This window comes from Zonotrichia leucophrys, chromosome 14 (genome assembly GCF_028769735.1).
Source record: "Zonotrichia leucophrys gambelii isolate GWCS_2022_RI chromosome 14, RI_Zleu_2.0, whole genome shotgun sequence".
Taxonomy (NCBI): domain Eukaryota; kingdom Metazoa; phylum Chordata; class Aves; order Passeriformes; family Passerellidae; genus Zonotrichia; species Zonotrichia leucophrys.
In genome coordinates, this window is record NC_088184.1 from 2,874,640 (window position 1) to 2,895,807 (window position 21,168).

Consider the following 21,168-nt stretch of genomic DNA (forward strand, 5'->3'; position numbering starts at 1 on the left):
AATCCTGTGCAGCTGGGGCTGTGCTCCCGGCCGGGGAATAATCCTGCCCAGCGATCCCCAGCCTCGCTCAGATTAACAGCCATGGACAGCAGAGTGGCTCAGCTGCCAGCCCTGCTCCTGGTGCCCCTGCCAGCCCACAGGGCCATTCCAGAGGCCTTTTGTCCCTGCCGGTGTGTGGGTGGCACACCCTGAGTGCCAGCTGGGCCGTGCCAGGCTGGTGCTGCCCCTGGGAGCCTCAGGTCGGTGGGTGCTGGCTGTGCCATGGCAGATCTGGTCCCCTCCCGGCCCTGCACCCTGGCTGGCTGCTGCAGGCATGGCAGGACATCGCTTCCAGCCCAGAGAACAGCTCACAATCCAGAAATGAGCAGCACTTTGTGCCTCTCCCACCCTGCCGACACCTCCCTGGCCCCGGTCCCCAAGAACCACGGGAGCCTGCGGTGTTTCCCGTGGGGTTTTACTGTGCCCGGGCTGGGGAGCAGGGGTGACCCCGCACCAGGCCGGCTGGGTGCGGCTCCCCGAGGGGGGACAGGGGCTGCGGGGATGTGAGCGGGGTCAGCCTGGCTCCGGGGGGTTATGGCTTCTCTCCTTCAGTGCTACTGCCGGCAGGGGCTGGCTGTGCTGGGTCGGGGCGCTCCGGGGCTCTCAGCTCTCTCAGCTCTCCTCCTCGGGGACCGGGGCCGTGGAAGGGCTCCTGCTCCTCTCCTCGGCATCGCCCGCGGGCAGCAGCAGCGCCGGGCTGGGGCTGGAGTGCCGCTGTTTGCGCATGAAGGGGAAAACGCTGCGGGCAGAACGGGGTCAGAACCGGCGGGGACCGCCCCTGGTGTCCCCAGGGACAGCCCCTGCCCTCACCGCTTCTTGGTCTCCGGGGGAATGACGGCCTCGGCCAGGAGGTTCTTGTAGAGGTCCGACTTGAGGAAGCGAGGGTAGGAGTCCTGGGCGAGCAGAGAGGTCAGGATCGATCCTGCCCAGCCCTGCTCTGCCCAGCCCCGCCCTCACCCACCTTCTTCATCAGCATGTAGATGTGCATCTGCGCATCGTCCATCACGTAGCGATGGGGCGTCTTGATGCCCTCCAGGGTTCTCTCCATCGTCTTGCTGTCGATGTTCACCCAGCGCGTGGCCCCGGGCGCCAGGAACTGCCTGGGGAGCCACAAACGTGCTGAGCCCGGCCCTGCCCTGGGCAGAGCACCGCGATGGCCTCACCAGCCCCGAACCTTCCTCCCGAACCCGGTGGCACTCACTGGTAGATGGAGTCCACGATCTCGGCGATGCGGGACTGCTCCCCGTAGCGCAGCTCCTCACACGCCTCCCAGAAACTCAGGTTCTCAGCTGGGGAGGGGACACGGTGCTGGGAATGGGGACACTGGGCACCCCTCATGGGCAACCCCAAAGGCCACCATGGCTGGGCATGTGTCCCCGTGGGACAGGGAGAGCCAGCTGGCGCAGGGAAACTGGGGCAGATAGCTGGGAGGTACTGGGATGTGGTGGGGCTGAGGAATGGCAGGACACAGCAATGGGTTGGTTTGGGGGTGTTGGGATGGGGCAGTGGATTAGGCACTAGTGGGACACGGTGGGTTTGGCAGTGCTGGGTCAGAGTGGTGGGTCTGGGGTGCCAACCCAGAGGTGTTTCAGGGCTGGGGCTGGCCCCCCTCACCACTGAACTCCTTCTTGAGGAACTCCAGGAGCTGTGTCCGGCCCAGGGGGTCGTTGATGAGTTCACTGAAGTTGAAGCCCCAGCGCTCCACGCGCAGCTTTGTAGGGGTTGTCACTCTGTAGGTGAGAGTGGCACTGGGGCTGGCAGCCCATGGCAGCCTGCATGACCCCACAGACCCCACAACCCTGCAGATTGGGGTTCTGGGGGGCTGGGGCACTTACGTGGGGGCATTCATGGCCCAGTACGTGGTGTCATCCGTGATCCAGGGGTTGCTGGGCAGGCAGCCGGACATGATGGGGTCGTGGGGCACATACTGCTCGTTGAACTTGATGTACCTGCCAGGAGTGGTGGCTGGAGGAGACCAGGGCCACCAACCCCAGCCACCGTGGGGACATGAATGGGACGTGGCGGGGATGTGCCTGAGCTGTGCAGAGCCTCAGCCCCACTCCCTGCTCAGGGCTGGGGTGCAGAGGTGCCAGCACCAGCTGCTGGGGTGTGGGTGCCCCTGTCACCCTGGCAGGGACCCAGCCGTGGCTGGGGCAGCTGCTGCCACTCACCCCTCAAGGCAGATGGAGGATTTCACCCTGGTCCTGGCCATGGCCTTCTTGCAGTACTCGATCTGGGGCCAGGCACAGGGCAGATGTTGGGGTGCCTGGCAGCTCGTGCTCCCCAGAGCTGCCCCCACCCCTGGCCCCACTCACCTCTCGCTTGTAGTAATCCATGTTCTTGGTCTGCAAGAGATGCACGGGGCTGGGTGAGGGCACGGTGGGGCTGGGACATTGTCCTGCCCCACCACCCTGGACAATCCAGGCAACCAGTCCCCCACCCCGGGACTCTGTATCCCATCCCCGTGGCCTCCAGCCTCATTCTCCAGCCCTCCTGGGGCAGAACAGCCCATGGAATGAACCCTGGCTCCCCCCCTCCACGCCCCAGTGTGACACCAGCCCTGGGTTAGTGACACTTACGTGAGCACAGGACACGGCACACGGCGCAGAGAAGAGAAAGTGGGTGGTTAGTGAGGGCAGCCTGGGGGTGCTGGGGCAGCATTAGTGGGGTCACAACACTGGGAAGGGCTTGGTGGCTGCTGCTGGCACCCCAGGGCTCCCTGCAGGGACCAGAGGTGCTGCCACAGAGGGATACTGGTGCAAGGACAGACACACGGACCCTTCATGCTCGGGGTGGGGGACACACGGATGTTAGCAGAGCTGGGGCTCACCCCTCACCCCAAAAGGGGCACAGTGTGGGGTGAGCTGGATGGGCACCCACCGGGGCAGCTCTTCCCCCCGGCACAGGCACTGGGTGTGCCCTGTGCCCGCTGGGGTGCCCGGACACCCCACTCACCAGCTGCACACGGGTGGTGTGGCAGTTCCTGCGCTCGGGACCCTGCTCCAGCACGTTGGGGGCTCCTGGCTGCAAGGACAGCACCATGCTGGGGGCTGGGGGGACCCCCTGAGCCCCTCAGCCCCGCTGCTCGGGCCGGGGCCTGCGTGGTGCCAGGGCTGCACCCCCAGCCCGCCCGCGCCCCGCGCTCACCGGGGGCCGGTTGACGAGCCAGTACGCCTGTTCCTGGCAGTCGATGACGATGCGGTCGCCCTTGCGCCGCTGCTTGGCTGCCCTGGCCGTGCAGAGGCAGCGGGGAGGTGCTGCTGGCACCCTGCCTGCCGGCACCCCGGGCTGCTCCATCCCGGCCTCTCCATCCCGGCCGCTCCCCGGGCGCGGCGGGGCCGGCCGTGCCCGCACTCACCGGAGCTGCTCCCGCGCCTGCATCACCACGAAGTCCCACGTGTGGTTGATCCGCTTGTGCAGGAGGTTGTAGTTGTCCTGGAGAGCGACAAAGGCACGGTGTGGCCCTGTCCCCTGGCCTGGCTCCAGCACAGGCACAGCCGTGTCCCCCGCCCGCTCCGGGGTGAGCCGGGACTGCCCCAGCCCATGGCAGGAGTGGGGAGGGCCCCGCTCACCTTCTCGTGCTCGATCAGGTCACCCTGCTTGCGGATGTTCTTCTTGGCCAGGTAAATGGCTGCAGGAAAGCGGCGGCGCTCAGGGGGCTGGAAAGGGCTGGAAGGGTTGGAAGGGGCTGGAAAGGGCTGGAAGGGCTGGAAAGGGCTGGAAGGGCTGGAAGGGTTGGAAAGGGCTGGAAGGGGCTGGAAGGGTTGGAAAGGGCTGGAAGGGTTGGAAAGGGCTGGAAGGGTTGGAAGGGGCTGGAAGGGCTGGAAGGGGCTGGAAGGGCTGGAAGGGGCTGGAAGGGCTGGAAGGGGTCTCAGCCCACGCTGGTGCCGGTGGCACTGCAGCACCTACCGTAGTCCAGCTCCGTGGCCGGCCACTTGGTGCTGGTCCAGAAGTAGGGGGTCTGCGGGGAGGAAGAGGCTGAGGAGCTGCCCTGGGTGCCCGGGGGGCAGCCCCGGCGTTCGGGCCGTACCTGGAAGCGGTAGGGGGACTCGTCCGCCCGCAGCACCAGCGAGCGCGGGTCCTTGAGCGGGTAGATGTAGCCGTGCTTCACGATCAGGTTGCCGAGGTGCAGCGACTCTGCGAAGTGTGATTGGGGGCTGCGTGCAGGCTCGGCAGCCCCAGCTGCCCCTCCCTGTGCCAGGGCACTCACCCTCCTCCGTGATGCCGTACTTCTGGATGAGCCACTCCACGATGTCGTTCCCTAGGGATGGAGGCCGCGTCAGTGGGGTGCAGGGGGGATCCCCACACTGATATGGGGGTGTTCTCGGCCGGGGCACCTGGCACAGCATGGCAGTGCCAGGGGTCACGCGGGGTGACGGGGGCTCTGCCAAGGACGAGCGAGCGCCCGCCCCGCGCAGCCGATGCATAATTGATCCCAGCTGCAGAGCCGAGCAAGGGGCGCGGGAGGGGAGCGGCGGGGCCGGCGGTGCTGCGGGGCTGGGGACACCCGGGGAGCTCCCGCGCCCCTTCCCCACGCACCTCGGGGGCACCCCATGGCGGGGACCCACCTGTCATGGCGTGGGGGATGACGGTGATGAGCAAGCGCTGGTTCCTCATCTTGATGCCCATGTCGGGGTCCTGCATGCTGACGATCATCCGCTCCATCTGCCGGGCAAAGAACGCCGTGCTCAGCCCCGCCACGGCGGCTCCGGGCCTGGGCACAGCCTGGCTCCCCTCCCTGTGACCCCGGGCACGCTGTGACCTGGGCACAACCCGGGTCCCTGCAACCCGACAGGGGCGCCCAGAGCCCATCCTGGGGACAGCCTGGCATGCCACAGCCTGACCGAGGCACCCGGCAGCCGATGCTGGAGCTGCAGACACTCATCCTCCCGGCATCCCTGGCCCGGGGAACCCCGGTTTTGGGGAGTGAGCTCTGCCGAGGCTCTGGCAGCAGCCCAGCCCGGCGTGGGGAGCAGGGCACGCAGCTCCGGGCGCTGCCCGCGGGTATTCCCTCGCGGGGCGGTTCCCGGTGCCCGTGGCGGCGCCGGGCCGGGCTGTGCCCGCTGTCCCGGGCTCGCTGCTGGGTGCTGCTCCCCTGCTCCCCGCCGATCCCACACCCGCGCCGCCGGCGGCCCCCGGTGCCCGCGTAACCCAGAGCAGTGTCAGCTCCCGGTCCCCACGGTCCCCGCGCCCCGTCCCCGCTCCGCACGGTGCCGGTGCCCCAGTCTGCACAGTCCCAGCGCCCGGTACCGGATCCGCACCGTGCCGGTGCCCTCGGTACCCCCGCCCCGCGATGCCGGTGCCCGATCCCCACAGCCCCAACACCGGGTGCCCGCCGTGCCCACTCCCCTCGTTGGCGGTGCCCGTTTCCGCCGTGCCCCTGCGCGGTGCCCGCTCCCCGCGGGGTGGCTGCCGGTGCCGGTGCCGGTGTAGCTCACCTTGCGCAGACAGGGCATCTGGAGGCGGGGGTGCCGGCCGCGGGGGCCGCCGATGGTCATCGCGGGTGCGCGCCCCGCGCCGCGCCTCCGGCCCGGCCCCGCCCCGGCCCCGCCCGGCCCCGCCCCGCTGCCCCCCCGCGCCTGCCGCCGCCTCCACCGGGAGCCCCAAACCCGGCCCCGACCCCCGGGGCCGATCTGACCCTGCCCGTGGCACCCCCGGCACCCCCGGCCCCCGCTGCCCCCCCAAGCCTCCCGGTGCCCCGGAGGGGAACCCGCACCGCTGTGGCTGCTGGATGGCGGCTCGGGCAGGGGGCGGGCGGAGCGCTGAGGGGACAGGAGGGATGCTCGAGGGGTGCGGGCAGCGTGCGGGGCTGCGGACAGCCCGGTCATGGTGCGGGAACTGCGAGCGAGGTGCTGGGCAGGGTGCGGGCATGGCATGGGCAGCGCCCTGAGGGTACCCAGAGGATGCTTTGGGAGGCACGCAGGGCACAGAGGGTACAGAGAGGATGCTCTGGGATGCAGGCAGTGCTCTGAGGGTACCCAGAGGATGCTCTGGGATGCAGGCAGTGCTCTGAGGGTACCCAGAGGATGCTCTGGGATGCAGGCAGTGCACTGAGGGTAACCAGAAGATGCTCTGGGATGCAGGCAGTGCCCTGAGGGTACCCAGAGGATGCTCTGGGATGTAGGCAGTGCTCTGAGGGTACCCAGAGGATGCTCTAGGAGGCACGCAGTGCACTGAGGGTACACCAGGAGGCTCGCGGGGTGCGGGCAGCGCGGGGCGGGCGCGCCCGGCGATGAGCTCACTGCAGTCTCGCCGCCCACGAGCGGCGGGGCTGGAGCCGCCGAGGGGCGGGGGCGGGCGGGGGCGGGCAGCGGAGCCGCCGCGTCTGCGGGAGCCGCCGCCGCCCCGCCGGGCCGCGCCGGGCAGCGCCGGGAAGCGCAGCGGGGAGCGCTCGGGAGCAGCCGGCACCGCCGAGCGCGGCGGCAGCGGGCGGGAGGAGCCGCCGGCACCGGCAGAGCCGCGCCCCGGGCCCCGCCAGCGGCCGCCCCGCCCGGCCCCGGGGGCGGCGGGCCCGGCACGGCCCGGCCATGCTCGGCCTGGACGTGTGCGAGGCCGGCGGGCAGCTGCTGGAGCTGCTCTGGCTGGCGCTGTGCTACCGAGGTGAGCGGCGGCGGCCGGGGGGCAGCGCCGGGGGGCATTGCCCGGGAGGGAGGGAGGGCGGGCATCGCTCCGAGTGCGAGTCCGTGAGCATCCCCCGGGTGCCCGGTGCATCCGTGAGAGAGCAGCACCCCGGGCCCGGGGGAACCGGGGCGTCCCACGGGGGAGATCCCCGCTGTCCCCCTCGCTGCCTGTGGCACCTGGCCCAGGCTACCCTGCCCTGCCACCCGCGGGCAGCCCCGAGTCCCGGGGTGGGCGCATCCCTGGGCTGGGAGTGCCCCCAGGCTGCCGTGACAGCCGAGGGCAGGGCCGCGGGGGGGGCAGAGGGGCAGCAAGGCCACTGCTGTGTCCCCATCTCTGCCACTGCTGTGTCCCCATCGCTGTCCCTGCCCCGGGGACCCATCACTGCCACTGCCCTAGGGACCCACAGCTTGGCCAGACCGACCCCGAGTTTTGGCCCTGCGGCCGCGGGGCTGAGCAGGCAGTGTTCTCTGCCCCGTGCTGTATTCCCAGCGTGTCCCCCGGGATGGAGTTCCAGGGGTTTTGGGGAGCTCAGTGCTCGCAGTCACAGGAGTGGGGTGATGATGCAATGGGCAGGGAGAGTCGGGGACTGTGGGGACATCACTCCTGCTTGTGCCCCCCGAGCAGTCTGGCAGCACCAGAGCCCCCGGAGCTTCCATCCCAGCGATGCCTCTTTGCCCTGCAGCTGCTGCTGGTTTGGGTTTGGGGTGGGTTTGGGGCAGGAGGGTGCCCAGTGGGGCTGGAGGGGCTGCGGGGCAGTGACAGGGATTTCTCCGGGTGACACCAAGGGGCTCTGGGGGCTGGAGGGGTCTCCAAGCGCCCCCCAGAGCGAGCCCGCGGCGCAGGCACCAGCTCGCCCTGCTCCATGACCGTGCGGAATTCAGCCGGCGGCGACACCGCGGGTCTCAGCTGTGCCACCAGGCCTTGGGGACACCGAGCCCCGCAGCCTGGCCTCGGCTCCGGCAGGGCACCGGCCTGGCCTCCCCGCGGCATTCCCCTGCCACAGCCCAGCCACCCCCTGTCCAGCGGAGCCTCCGTGTCGGGGGCAGGGGGTGTCCCCGGGGTGTCCCCGGAGCTGCCACCGCCTGTCCCCCGCAGACATCATGGCTGACAAGGAGGGGGTGACGCTATCGCTGGAGGAGGAGGAGGAGGATGCCGACGTGGCCCTGGCGTACAAGACGCCGGAGAAGAAAAGCCTGCGGGAGATCCAGGAGCTGGACCCGGGGGATGAGAGCCTGCGGAAGTACAAGCAGGCGCTGCTGGGCGCCATCCCCGCTGCCGTGGGTAAGGCTGGGGCTGGGGGCGGCTTTGGGCACCCCGGCGGCCCCAGCGGGCTCGGGGAGCTCGGGCAGGGAGCGCCCCGTGGGGCATCCCCGGCGGGGAGGGCGCATCCCGGCTGGAATCGCCCGTGGGTGCCGCCCGTGCCCCCCACCCGCGCACAGAGCCCGGCATTCCCCGCCGACAGCGCCGGGGCCCGGGGACCCCGCAGTTGCCGTGGTTACGGGATCACCGCCGCAGTTTCCATAGGAACGGCTACAGGGAACCGGGAAATTCATGGGGATGACTGAGAGGAGCGAGCGGCGGGGGCGGGGGTGCAACACCGGGGTAGCACCGCTGCCGGGGGGACCAGACCGTGCCCCCATGGCCCCCACGGGCTCCCCACCCCGGGCCGGTGCTGCTCTGCACTGGGGGTGCCCGGGGAGCTCCGTGGGCCCAGCACCAGTGTCCATCCAGGAATGCATCCAGGAGGGTGCAGACTGGGGGGGGGAAGGCTGGCACAGCAGCGGGGGCATGGGGGGCACCGTGGTGTGTGTGAAAGCTGGGGCAGGGCAGGGTGGGCTGTGGGGTGAATGAGACCAGTGCCCAGCTCAAGGGGTGCGTTGGCTGCACGTGCTGCATCCTCATCCTCTGCTCCCCCTTGTTCAGCTCCTGAGCCAGGAAACGGTATCCCCTGGGAAATACTCATGTCAGGGTCCTTTAAACGTGATCTTACCCCAAAGGGCAGTGGTGGGGTGACCTGAGGTGCACCTGCTCTCAGTGCCCTGCCTGGCACTCACTTGCTTTAACACCCCCACCACGGACACCGTGGCCCTTCCCACACAGCCATGAGCTGCTCCTTGGCTCTGTGGGATGGAGGTGATGGTGGGGCTGGCCATGGTGGGTAAGGTCTGGGCCCCACTGCTTGTCCCCAGATGCCAGCGTGCCCAACGTGCAGGTGACAAAGCTGACACTGATGTGCGAGCAGGCGCCAGGGCCCATCACCATGGACCTGACAGGTGAGCCTGGGGACACCTGGGAGGGGAGGAGGAGGAGAAGGGGGAGGAGGAAGAAGGGGTACTGGGCTGATGGACCATCTGCCTGTGCAGGAGACCTGGAGGAGCTGAGAGGCCGGGCCTTTGTGCTGAAGGAAGGGGTGGACTACAGAGTGAAGGTGTCCTTCAAGGTGAGGGGAGTGCGTGGTGCCCTGTGCCCGCTGGCTGGGCAAGGCCCTGCTGCCCCCACACCACAGGTTCCCCACCCTGAGGGGTCCTTGATACCCTGGGACCCTGCCCCACTGGGTCCCTCCTGCCACCCATGGGTCCCTGCTTGTCCCAGGGTCTCTGCCTTGGCACATCCTCTTCCACCCTTTACCCTTGGGGTCTGTGCCACTCTGGGGGTCTCTGTCCACCTTGAGTTCCCTCCTGGGTCACTGCCACCCTGGAAGTCCTTGTTGTCCCCATGGTTCCTGCCACCCCAGCATCCTCATTTCTCCCAGAGATCCCAGCAGTGCTGGTATCCAAGGGTTTCCTAGAGGTCCCTGCTCCTCCTGAGGGGGATCCCTGCCATCTCTGAGTCCCTGCCCCTCCTGGAGTTACCTGCCAGCCTGGAGTCCCTGCCACCTTTGATGCTGCTGAATTCTGACATCCTGGAAGATGTCAGGGTGCCAGGGGTCTCCATGCCATGGGGACAGTCCCCAAGACCCCCCTGCCTTGTGCCCGCAGGTGAACAGGGAGATCGTCTGCGGGCTGCGCTGCCTGCACCTCACCTACCGCCGGGGCCGGCCCGGTGAGTGGGGCTGGGGGCTGGGGCGGGGGCTGGGGACCCCCACGGCATCCCGGCCCCGCTCACCCGTCCCTCTGTCCCCTCCCGGCCCAGTGGACCGCGACGTGTTCATGGTGGGCAGCTACGCGCCGCGGGCCGAGGAGTACGAGGTGGTGACGCCGGCGGAGGAGGCGCCGCGGGGGTGGCTGGCGCGGGGCTCCTACCGCGTCCGCTCGCTCGTCACCGACGACGACAAGGCCGAGCACCTGAGCTGGGAGTGGGGCCTGTGCATAAAGAAGGCTTGGGAGGACTGAGCCCGCCCCGCAGCCGCTCCCCCCGCGCCCGGGGCCCCGGGGCCGCCGTCCCGGCACCGCCGCGCTTGCCCCGGTCGCGTCAGGGGTTCGGGGGGGTCCCTTAGCGAGTGAGAGCCCGTGGTCGTGGTCTTCGCAACCAAAGTTATTTTTAATTGCTCTTTTTTTTTAAACCTCGACGCCCGCCTGGTCCTCACGGCGTGCCCATCGCTGGGGCCGGGGCTGTGACCCTGCCGTGGCGGTGCCGTGCCCGGTACCCGCCCGCTCGCAGGCTGTGCTCTTCCATCGCCATTAAACCCTACAGACTGGTCTCTTACTGGTGTCTCTGTGTCCCCACCGCCTATGCCTGTCGTCTGCTCCCTGTCCCCTGCTCCCTGTCCCCATCCCGCTGGCGGGGCCCGGTCTCCCTGGCGGGGACGAGCTCTGGAAAACGCCACCTGGTCCCGCTGCCTTATCGGCCGGGCCGGGCAGCCAGTAGCGGAGGGCCACGAGCCCCAGGGGACAGGCACAACCCGCCCCCAGGTCCCTTATCTGCGTCCTCCTCCCTGGACAACATCTCCAGCGCCGGCACCATGCGCTGCTGCGGGTCCCGGCTGGTTTGGCTGCTGGTGCTGTCGCTGGCCTGGCTGGGCCCGGCTTTGGGGGGCGAGGATGAGGATGAGGAGGTGATAGAAGAGGAGGAAAAGGAGAAGAAAGAGGATGAAGTGCTCTCAGATGAGATCAAGGAGGAGGACAATGTCCTGGTGCTCCACGAGCACAACTTTGCCCGTGCCCTGAGTGAGCACCAGCTGCTGCTGGTGGAGTTCTGTGAGTGCCCCCAGGGCGGGCAGGGCTGTGGGCAGGGCAGGGGTGGGGCAGGGAATGTGGGCAGGGGGATCGGCCTGGCTGAGTGTGGGCAGAACACGGACATGGACACAGGTACAGCAGGGTACAGGACCCAGGAGGGACAGGAGGTGGGGTGGGCAGGGCTGTGGGACAGAGGGACAAGAGCACAGGCCATGTGACAGGGCATGGGATGGGGACAGACACACGGAGCAGGCACACAGGCAGAGCGTGGGTGAGGGTGCTTAGCATGGGCATGGGACACAAGGTAAGGACACACGGTGTGGGTGTGGGACAGGGGCACAGGCTGGGGCCCAGTGGGCTCACACAGCCATTGGGCTGTCCCCACACCTGTCCCCGTTATCAATGCTGTCCCCTGCCCACAGACGCGCCGTGGTGTGGGCACTGCCAGCAGCTGGCGCCTGCCTTTGCCCAGGCAGCCACCGAGCTGAGGAACGAGTCCAGCCCAGCCCGGCTGGGCAAGGTGGATGCCACGGCACAGACAGCCCTGGCCACTGAGTTTGGCATCACCTCCTACCCCACGCTCAAGCTCTTCCGTGATGGCAACCGCACCCACCCCCTGGAATACACCGGTAGGGCTGAGGCTCCACACAGTGTCCCTGGCAGCCATCGAGGGGACACTGCCATGGGGCTGGGGTGGGTGGCAGGGGCCGATGGTCGATGGTGGCACTGTCCTTGTGGGTGTCACAGGGTGGTGATGGTGAGAGGGGTGGCCATGTCCTGGTGGTGATAACGGACAGGTGACAGTGTGATGTATGAGGTGGTGATGGTGGACAGTGTCACAGTGCTGTGGCGGGTGGCTGAGGTGGTGGCACAGGGAGGGGTGGCAGCCTGGAGAGGGGTGTCAGGTGACATCTGTGTGCCAGGCCGCAGGGACAGCCAGGGCATCGTGCTCTGGATGCAGCGCCGGGCGGGCCCCAGCGCCACGCTGCTGCAGGACACTGACACCACCGCAGCCTTCATCGACTCCCGGGACCTGGTGGCCATCGGCTTCTTCAAGGTGGGCTGGGGCTGGCTGGGGCTGGACCACGGCCGTGGCTGTGGCTGTGGCACTCACGGGTGGCTGTGCAGGACCTGAAGGGTGAGGCAGCCCAGGCGTTCTTCGAGGTGGCAGCTGAGATGGTGGACCTCACGTTCGGCGTGGCAGAGGCAGCTGAGCTCTTCCAGGCCTACGGGCTGTCAGCTGACACCGTTTGCCTGTTCAAGAAGGTGAGGGGGTGGCAGGGGCGTGGTGGGGCCATCCTGCCCTCCCCTCAGCCCTCACAGGCCCCTGCCCTGGCAGTTTGATGAGAAACAGACAAACTTCCCTGTGGACCCGGCACGGGGGCTGGACACGGCCGAGCTCACGCGGCTGCTCCGCGTCCACAGCCTGCAGCTGGTGATGGAGTTCACCAACGAGGTACAGCCCGTCCCCAGCCCTGCCACTGTCCCCTGAGGGCCACGGCTGCCCTGCCCTCATTATCCTCCTCCTCCTCAGACCTCCAACCAGATCTTCAGTGCCAAGATCCCTCATCACATGCTGCTCTTCCTCAACAAGTCCTCACCGGAGCAGCTGTTGCTGCAGGACGGCTTCAGGGCAGCTGCCGGTGGCTTCAGGGGTGAGGTGAGGTGGCCCCATGGAGGGGACACGGAGGGTGGCTCTGGGACTCCCCAGGCTCAGTGTCCCCTGCTCCCTGCCCAGGTGCTCTTTGTGGTAGTGGATGTAACCGGGCACGGCGCCAATGTCCTGTCCTTCTTTGGCATGAGCGCTGCTGACGCCCCCACCCTGCGCCTGGTGAGGATGAAGAACAACCACAAGTACCAGATGGAGCAGGACAACTTCTCGGAGTCGGCCATCCACACCTTCGTCCAGGGCGTGCTGGACGGCAAGATCAAGGTGAGCCCTGCAGTACGATGGGCTCTGCCCTGTGGGGAGAATGGGGCTGTTGGCTCAGGAGCCCAAGGATGATGGATGGTTGTGTGGTGAACAGCAGGGACCTGTTTGCTGATGCTCCTGCTGCCAGGCTTGAGGATTTGGGGGTTTGTTATGGGCAAGGGGGCAGGAGACTGCTGCCATGCAGACACACAGAGCTGGGATGGCAGCAGAGGGGAAGGTGTGGTCCAAAAGGCAGCACAGGAAGACACCCCTGCCCCAGCCTGCACTGTGCCCCAGGGGCCTCTGGCACTGCTCAGCCCAGGCTGTGGCTGTCCTGACTGTCCCCACAGCCTCGCCTGCTGAGCGCAGAGCCCCCTGAGGACTGGGACACACGGCCTGTTAAAGTCCTGGTGGGGAAGACCTTCGAGCAGGTGGCTTTCGATGAGACCAAGAACGTCTTTGTCAAGTTCTGTAAGTGCCACCCACGTCCCTGCCGTGGAGCTCAGCCCCTCCAGGACAACCCCAGCCCTGTCCCAGCCCCCTGCTCAGTGTCCCCACCCCACAGATGCACCGTGGTGCCCCCACTGCCAGGCCATGGAGGCCGCCTGGGAGGAGCTGGCCGAGCGCTACAAGGACCGCGAGGACATCGTCATCGCCAAGATGGACTCCACGGCCAACGAGCTGGAGAACATCACCATCCACGGCTACCCCACCCTGCACTACTTCCCTGCAGGGCCGGGCAGGAAGGTACGTGTGGGCACTGGTGGGGCCACCACACCTGGGGGACGGCGGCACCCTGAGCGCCCTCTGCTCCCATGGCTCCAGATGATTGAGTACAAGAGCAGCCGAGATGTGGAGACCTTCTCCAAGTTCCTGGAAAACGGGGGGACACTGCCTGAGGAGCCTCCGGTGAGTGAGGTCGGGGGCTGGGGGATGGATCCTGCAGGATGGGACAGGGTCAGGCAGGGAGTGTGTGTCCCTCCATGCCTCACTGCCGCCTTCTCCAGGTGACCAAGGCCCCTGGGAACGGCACGGGCAAGGAGGAGCCGAGTGCGCCGCGGACGGACGAATCCCGGGATGAGCTGTGAGCCCTGTCCTACTCAGGCATGTGCTATAAACCACTGGAAACAATGTGGGCTCTGCTCTGTGTCTGTGTCTATGTGCTGGGAGCACCCACCTGTCCTGGGCACACAGCAGGGCCTCTGTCCTCCTGGGGCAGCTGTGCCATTGCACTGAGCCTGGCAACCCTGCAATGGCACCAGGTGGCCAAGGAGCTCTCCGTGCTGCACTGGTGGGGTTCAGGTGATGGGGGACCAGCTGGGGTCTCTCCTTCATGACACAGCAGACCCAGGCAATCCCCAGGAGCTGCTGTCACAGCCAAGGCAGGGCAACATGGGGTTCTACTGGCATGAAAGCCTGGCTTGTAGCCTCTGGCAACTCCAGCACTGTCCCCTCTCTGCTGAGCCATTCCTTCAGGGGCAACATGCTGGTCCTGTTGGGCCAGGATGTGCTCAGCCACCCCTCCAGGGAGCTCAGAGCAGCTCCAGTCCCACCCTGTGCCCTTCACCAATCCTGCCCCATCCTCTGTCCATCCCAGAGGCTGCTGAGGGCCTGGGCCTGCTCCACAGGGAAGGAAAAAAAGCAGCAGGCAGTGGGATGTGGGGTTTTATTTCATTTTATCCAAGTACCTTTGAAAAGATCATTGTACAAGTCAGCACATGAGAATGCAGAGGAAATGCCGGGGCTGCACGGCCACTGTACATATTTACAGGGACCCCCCAGAAAAAAGGGGGGGACGGAAATCCCGGGCACGCCAACACCCTCACCAGACACACCACCATCAGAACCTCAAAAAACGGACTCAAACCCCTCGTGACAGTTCCCGGGCTGAAAACATTTGCAGATTTTGCTGGACTTCACCCAGTGCTTTAGGCAAGTCCAGCCCGTGTTTAAAGGCACTCGGTGAGGTGTACAACAGGCACAGCCCATCCTGGCACGGTGCCCTGGGCTCCTGGCAGTGCCACACTGCTGGGGCTGGGCTCTGAGCAGGGCAGTGCCACCCTGGGCCCCCGGGCTTTGGCGCCACCCCCTAAGGGAGCTGGCACAGAGCAGGGCCTGGGCTGGGCAAGGACAGGATGGGGGAGCACCAGCACAGCCCCAGCTTCCTTGCAGCTGAGTAACCCCAGGAGGCTTCCCAGGGCTGGAAACTGGCATCAACCACCCCCTGGTGCAGTGCCCTCCTGCTGCCTCCCCTGGGACACAGAAGCTGACAGAAGATGCAGGCTCATAAAGAGATGTATTTTGTCTTCCCCATTATGGCTCTCCTAAAGAGAGCCCTGCCTGAAGCCAGAGCTTGGCCCAGGGGTCTGGACGTGTCTGCACCAGGCACAGAGGAGCCAGAGAAGCAATCCCTTCTCCATGGGGACACAGGGGACGCACAGGAGTGTGCAAGCTGTGGGATGCCAGCACCCAGCCTGCCACCCTGGCTCTGTGGAAGCCCCCAGACCAAACAGGCACTGACCCTTCTATCCCCTGGGGATTTACTCGGCTGCAAGGAAGCTCAGGAGGAGAAAACAAGACCCATCCTACCACGTCCAGCAGCTGAGCCTGCCGAGGGGGCCACAGGTGACTCCTTCCAAATGGCTCAATGATCTTCACAGCCCCTTTGGAGTGGGGTCACCCCTTCCAAGCCGGTGGGGTGAGGGCAGCTCTACCCCGTGGTGCTCCAGAGCCATCCATGCTGGGAGAGCAGGGCAGGGTGCCAGGAAAGCATGGAGCAGCCGAGTCTGATGGGTGGCTGTACACTTTGGGTGAGTTCTGCAGTACCTGTATGTTTTACATTTACATAAGAGCACTGTGACATTGGAAATATTTTCCTTTTATTACAATATATCAAAAATATGCAGCTTTAGTAAACAAGGTCATATTACACTTTCTAATGCACTGTACAATGCTACATTACACTTATATTCGGTATGGAGAGGGAGCCCAGGCTCCCACTGGCAGGTTTGTGGGGTGGAAGGGCATCCACTGCCATCCTGGAGCTTGCCCAGATCCGTGCTGAAGGCAGAGCTGCCGCCCTCTGCCCTGGGCTTGCCTGGTGCCCGTGGTGGCAGCTCTGCCCCAGGCCTTCTCCTCCGGTCCCAGAGTCCTTCACAGTCCTGTCCTCACTGCCCTGGAGCCTAATCAATCTTCTCCACCTTCCCAATGATCTTCTCTTCAAAGATGGGCAGGATGGTGTCATCCTCCCGCACCTCCTCGAAGACCACACCACAGTCGAACTCGTCGCTCACCTTCTTAAAGTAATACCTGAAACAAACAGAAATGGGGAAGGGGAGAGGGAAAAAAATGCAGATGAATGGTCATAGGGCACCATGATCCCCAAGCCTGGGTACAGCCCCTCCATGGCTCTGAGCTCGTGGAGCACAGGAAGCTACTGCCCCAGACATGGAGGGCACTGAGGCCACACTCCTGCCCTGCCCTCAACAGTGACCACAGAAAGGGGTCAGGATCCATGTTAGCATGGTCAGGAGCTCCAGCCCTGAATCCAAGCCCATTCATGGCTCTCCCAAAAGCAGTGGACGAGGCATCTGTGCTGGTGGAGCATTTCTAGGCAGGCTTTCCCATGGCAGCTTCTACTTGGAAGTGGGAAATTGGAGAGCTCCACACCCCATGTCTGATGGCTTTAGGACCCTGGCAGGACCCAACCTCCCTGTCCTCACCAAAGGGAATTCTGAGAGGAGCAAAACCACCTCTGAATTTAGAAGATCCCCACAGCATCACTGAGCATTGACTGCACCTGCCCAGGAACCCGCAGGGCAGCTCAGCAGCTCCTGCTGGAGGTGCAAACCATGACGCAGGACATTTCTGCTACAAAACCCAACCTCCCTCTCCCCTGTTAAGCTGCCTTTTCCCCAGCCCAGGTGCCCTGGCCATGCTGCCACATCCCCAGCACAGCATGCCCTGAGGAAGCCCTCCTGACCCACCCTCCCCTTTGTGGGGACAACTCCGCTGTGTCCCGGCAGTGACATCTGCCAGGGGTCACCAACAGCTGCTGGCAGGCTGGGAGCAGCCCTTACCTGTAGTTCCCTTTCTTGGTCAGCAGCTCCTTGAACTGTCCCAGGGTGACCACGCGGCCCTTGACCAGCGTGCGGTAGGGGATGGGCTCCCCACAGAAGTAATAGGCCACCACGATGTTCTCGCAGGGCTGCGCCGCGCCGCTGCCCGGCCTCTTCTGGGGCTTCAACCTGCTGGGAACACACACAGGGACCTGCTCAGGGCCAGCCAGGGGCTCACAGCCATCCTGCTGGGCACCTGGCAGGGCTCGGGGCTGCTGGGTGAAGGAGCAGGTCAGGAATGCAGTGCAGGCCCTGAGCAGTGCCTGCTCCCAGCAGCTCTCCGGGCACACAGACACACACCCAGATTGACCAAGGAGCACTTGGAAAGGCAGAACAAGGCCAGGACACAGCTACAAGGAGGGTACACGTTCTAACTCAGCCCCCTGGTGCTGTCTCCAGGCTTTGGGAGGGTACAGCTCTCCTCACAGCATGGTTTGGGGAGTCACTGGCAGAGCAGCCCAGGCCAAGGTAGCAGAGCCAGGTCACCATCATCTCCATCACCATCTCACCATGCTCCTGGTGCCCACCTGCACACAGGGCATGAGCATGCAGACAGTGCCCAGACTGCTTGAGATTACTGTCACCATGGCCAGAACAGGATTTTCCAGGGGCCCACATCTGCAGGCTGGATGTTCCTGCACCCCACAGCTCCCCTGGGCACCTCTCCCAGGGTACCTGGAGGTCTGAGGGGATGGAGCTCCCAGCATGGCACGTCCTGGAGACTCTGCTGCCTGCCCTGTCCATGCAGGGTGCCAAGGCAGCTGCCATCCCCAAAACCTCAGTGACTTTACACCTCCTGTGTTTTCCCAGCTCTCAAAATGCTGGTCTGGTCTTTGCTTCCAGCCCACACACCAGGTTCAGCTTTGTGGTGCCATCACTAGACTGAAACTGTCAGCCCAGCCCTCACCCCATTTTCAGAGACAGACAAAAGCAACAATAATTCAGCTCAGGGTACTTTGCCCTTCTCAGAGCCTTTCATCTGGGGTGCTGAAAACGCTGCACAAACATTGGAGCAGCCTACACAAATTGGTACCTTGGCATGCATGGTCTGAGCCAGAGGCAGCCTTCCCTTTCAAAGTCACATAAAACACATTTGGCAGCTTAAAAAAAATATTTTAAAAGCACACTGGATAAAAAAAGATGATTTTGTATATACATGACTGGAAAGTTGCTGTAAAAACCATAGAATCTGCCAAGCACATGAGGTAATCGCAGTTTTGGAAATGACTCTGACCTTAACCTTTAAACAGTGGCTGGCGGGCAGAGCACCTTTTCATGGTGTGCCCACATAAACACTGGCACTGCAAACCAGCACCAGACACAGCCTTTCCTCCTCTTCCTACAGGCATGAGAGGTCTAAAGTTCAGCTGAACAATCTTCCGGGTGCCTGCTCTGCCTGGGAGAGCTTTGGGGAAGATGCAGCACCCTGAGAGGGAAGGGTCTGCTCCTGGTGCCAGCAGAGCTCCCCGAGCCTCTCCCATCCCTGCATCAAAATACAGGATGCCCTTTAGCTAGAAAAACATTAAGGAATTGAGTCATCCTTGGAAAAAAAAATATAAGCCATTTAAAGGGAAAATGGGTCATAAATTCAGGCAAATTCAGTGAATCCTGTGAGCCAGAAGTTAATTGAAGGGGCTTGGAAAACCTCAAAGTCCCTAAGCTTCTCTTAATCCTGGTAGAGACAAGCCATGACTAAGAGAGGGCTGCTGTGTGCCTGGGGACATGAGGACAAGGTGATGAGCCTGGAGCAGGAGCAGAGCTGCTTCCTCAGGGCTGCTGCTCTCCTTTGCCTGGGGAGATGGAGAGGACAGGACATCCCTGAGCTCTGCTGAGGCAGGAGCAAGAGGGGTCTGTGCCAGTGGCTGTAGTGTCCTTCCTCCTGCTGGGCACTTCACACCTGGGAGGCCATTCCTGAACGTACTCAGCCTGACTCCAGGGAGATGTGCCCTGAAAACGATGCCTGAAGCAATGCCCAAACATGATCTTGACAGACAAAGAGGGGAGACTGACCAGCCTTTAGCTCCCTAAAGGAGCCTTCCTTTTTCCCCTTTTTGAAAATGGGGGCTATGCTTTCCCTTTTCCACTCAGTGGGAACTTGTCCAGACTGCCATGACTTCTCAGATATGATGGACAGTGGCTCAGACACTTCATCCACCAGTGCCCTCAGGCCCTGTGGGTGGATTTCATCAGGTCCCATGGACTTGTGCACCTTCAGGTTCTTTACATGGTCTCAAACCTCATTTTTCTCCTACTGTGGGTGGCTCTTTTCTCCCAGTCCCTGCCTTTGTGCCTCAGGTGCTGTGGTTGGAGCACTCAAAGCCATTGAGCAGCTCAGCCTTGTGCAAGCCCCAGGTAAGCAGCTCTCCCATTTCCTCCCAGACAGGGCCCACATTTCCCCAGTGCTCCTTTTATCACCAATGTACCAAGAGATGATTTTCCTGTTGCTTCAATTCCATCAGCAGAACTCACACACACCCCAAACTGCAGCCATGGAGCTGTGGCAGGCTGAAGCAGAGCTGATGAATATGGAATCACTGACACAGTGATTACATTGTACATCCACTGACAATGTAATTTTCCAAGAGCTCCCCTAAGGAGAATGAAACAACACAACTGTCTCCACTTTCGTCATTGCCAAGAGATCTCCTGAGACTTTGGCTTGCACATAAAGGCCATCAGAGCGACTCTGAGCCCTGCCTCATTAAATCTGCCACCTGCACCCATCTCCTGGGTGTCAGCGTGACCCAGAAACACTGCCAGGTACCACACCCTGCCCCTTCTGAGATCACCTCCCACTGCTGTGTTTGTCACAAGCACAAAACACCATCCAGCAGGGAAACAGCAGCACTCATCCCTCTCACTGCATCTGTATCCCAGTCCTGACCCAAGCTGTGCATCCCACCAGGGCTGGGACAGGGAACCCTGTCTGGTCTGGTTTGCAGCACCAATCCAAGCTTGCTGTGATGCAAAGGTGTTCAAACTCAACCCTGGGGCTGGAGAGCTCTGGAAAGCCCAAAATGCACCCAGCAGATGTTACCAACCACCATTTCTGCTCCTCTTCCAATCCTGGGCCAACACAATTAATTCCAATTCATGCTAAATGTTCTCCTTGCTTGGAAAAAATCTTTTCTCTGAGGAGCTGGTATTAATTACTACAATCCAGCTGTGAAATGAGAGACTGAGGTACAGGAAATGGCTCAAAACCTGTCTGTCCATGGAAAAACCTGCTGGTCACTGGGACACCAATGCTGGGCACTGGTGTGCTGCTGGATCTGCAGGTCATTAGCACTGGATGGTCAATCCTGAATGGCCTGCCAGCAGCAGCCAGGTTGCTATCTCAGAGATCAGGGTGAAATAGGGAAAGAAATGCTTTTTCTGGAGGAATATTTCCAATTCCCAGCACAGTCACTGCAGGTGCCTCACTGATTTTCAGTGGGGCAGTGCTGGGTGGGAGCAGGGCTGCTGGCAGGGGGCAGTTTGGTGAGAGGGCTGTGCCAGAGGGAGTGGCTGCAGAGCTGCAGAGCCGTGCTGGCAAGGCCAGTCTGTCTGCAGAAAGCTGGCACAGAGTGCTCTCCACCCACAGCCAGCTCAACTGGAGCCTCAAGGACACCTCTGGGCTCACCTCCACCTCTCTGTGCTTCCCCAAGGCTATTGACAAACCTGGGACACTGGCTCCAATTTCCCAGAGCTCTCCAAAGCTCCTGACTGAAATAAATGGTGTTTTCATGGGAGTTTCAACTTTGTTCTCACTGAGCTGTGGGATCTATTTCAAGGTGGGCTCCTGGGCTAACCAGAGCAGGAACTTTCTAAAAACTGCCAGCTCAGGTGTGCTGCAGCTGCAGCAGCCAATCCTACCAAAATCCAGCAGCAGAGAGATTTCAACATCCAGAAATCTGGCTCCCTGGGGACCACTGTATCCATTTTTGCCTGCTACTGGACACAGACACATTTACTTTTCATAAGCAGCTCCCCACTGGTGAATGTCACTCTGGTTTTCCAGGCCTGGGGGATCAGTGCATCACTGGGAGAAGAGCCAGACCTCATGGAGAGGCAGTGGAAGCAGAGCAGCCCAGCACTGGGACTGCTCAGCCCATCCTGCTGCTGGCATGCCTGGCATTTACCACACACCATGGGCTCCCTCTGTAAGCCACTCCTATAATACAGGCCAAATTAGTGTCAAAATATTAACTGCATAGCCCAGGCTGCTTTTTCAAAGTGTGTACAGGCATTTCTGGGGAAGGTGCATGAATTTAGTACAACTATAAATGACTCTACTAATAAACCCCATCCAATTACACACGCCAAAGGTAGATCACATAAACTTGGCTTAACCTGGCTTGGGAAAGCCCTCTAATTACCTGGC

The 21,168-nt window shown here is 63.4% G+C and overlaps 4 protein-coding genes across 8 annotated transcripts in view; 2 read left to right on the forward strand and 2 right to left on the reverse strand.

Moving 5' to 3' along the window:
* Positions 1 to 437: 437 nt before the first annotated feature.
* Positions 438 to 5,549, reverse strand: RGS11 (regulator of G protein signaling 11). 2 transcript variants are annotated; one of them, XM_064725600.1, is made up of 17 exons: positions 5,478 to 5,549; positions 4,608 to 4,704; positions 4,250 to 4,300; positions 4,070 to 4,176; positions 3,949 to 4,000; positions 3,612 to 3,670; positions 3,398 to 3,474; positions 3,187 to 3,268; positions 2,995 to 3,063; positions 2,355 to 2,378; positions 2,211 to 2,272; positions 1,875 to 1,988; positions 1,654 to 1,769; positions 1,241 to 1,328; positions 1,001 to 1,139; positions 850 to 932; positions 438 to 778 (listed from the first exon to the last, which is right to left on the reverse strand). In XM_064725600.1, exons 1-17 carry the CDS (start codon positions 5,535 to 5,537, stop codon positions 652 to 654), a joined length of 1,407 nt encoding a protein of 468 aa, XP_064581670.1. In that variant the 5' UTR covers positions 5,538 to 5,549; the 3' UTR covers positions 438 to 651. The 2 variants fall into 2 exon arrangements, with proteins under 2 accessions (XP_064581670.1, XP_064581669.1); XM_064725599.1 differs by having other exon boundaries at positions 2,355 to 2,384.
* An 835-nt stretch (positions 5,550 to 6,384) lies between these two features.
* On the forward strand, positions 6,385 to 10,305 carry ARHGDIG (Rho GDP dissociation inhibitor gamma). Of its 2 annotated transcripts, XM_064726130.1 has the most exons (6): positions 6,398 to 6,639; positions 7,756 to 7,941; positions 8,850 to 8,933; positions 9,024 to 9,100; positions 9,639 to 9,702; positions 9,793 to 10,305. In XM_064726130.1, exons 1-6 carry the CDS (start codon positions 6,567 to 6,569, stop codon positions 9,990 to 9,992), a joined length of 684 nt encoding a protein of 227 aa, XP_064582200.1. In that variant the 5' UTR covers positions 6,398 to 6,566; the 3' UTR covers positions 9,993 to 10,305. The 2 variants fall into 2 exon arrangements, with proteins under 2 accessions (XP_064582199.1, XP_064582200.1); XM_064726129.1 differs by having other exon boundaries at positions 6,385 to 6,639; positions 8,850 to 9,100.
* Positions 10,306 to 10,415: 110 nt separating this feature from the next.
* PDIA2 (protein disulfide isomerase family A member 2) lies at positions 10,416 to 13,816 on the forward strand. The gene is made up of 11 exons (XM_064726132.1): positions 10,416 to 10,796; positions 11,198 to 11,404; positions 11,699 to 11,832; positions 11,904 to 12,041; positions 12,115 to 12,231; positions 12,310 to 12,435; positions 12,514 to 12,708; positions 13,038 to 13,158; positions 13,253 to 13,434; positions 13,513 to 13,596; positions 13,695 to 13,816. The coding sequence occupies exons 1-11, from the start codon at positions 10,562 to 10,564 to the stop codon at positions 13,773 to 13,775; spliced, it is 1,620 nt and encodes a 539-aa protein (XP_064582202.1). The 5' UTR covers positions 10,416 to 10,561; the 3' UTR covers positions 13,776 to 13,816.
* Positions 13,817 to 14,336: 520 nt separating this feature from the next.
* AXIN1 (axin 1) overlaps positions 14,337 to 21,168 on the reverse strand; it is an 84,656-nt gene continuing 77,824 nt past the window's right edge. For 2 of the 3 annotated variants that reach the window (XM_064725812.1, XM_064725813.1), the window contains 2 exons: positions 16,767 to 16,937; positions 14,337 to 15,996 (listed from right to left, as the gene is read on the reverse strand). In XM_064725812.1, the coding sequence (XP_064581882.1) occupies positions 15,870 to 15,996; positions 16,767 to 16,937 (298 nt within the window). In that variant the 3' untranslated portion in view covers positions 14,337 to 15,869. The remainder of the gene's footprint in view (positions 15,997 to 16,766; positions 16,938 to 21,168) is intronic. The other variant, XM_064725814.1, reaches the window with a different exon arrangement.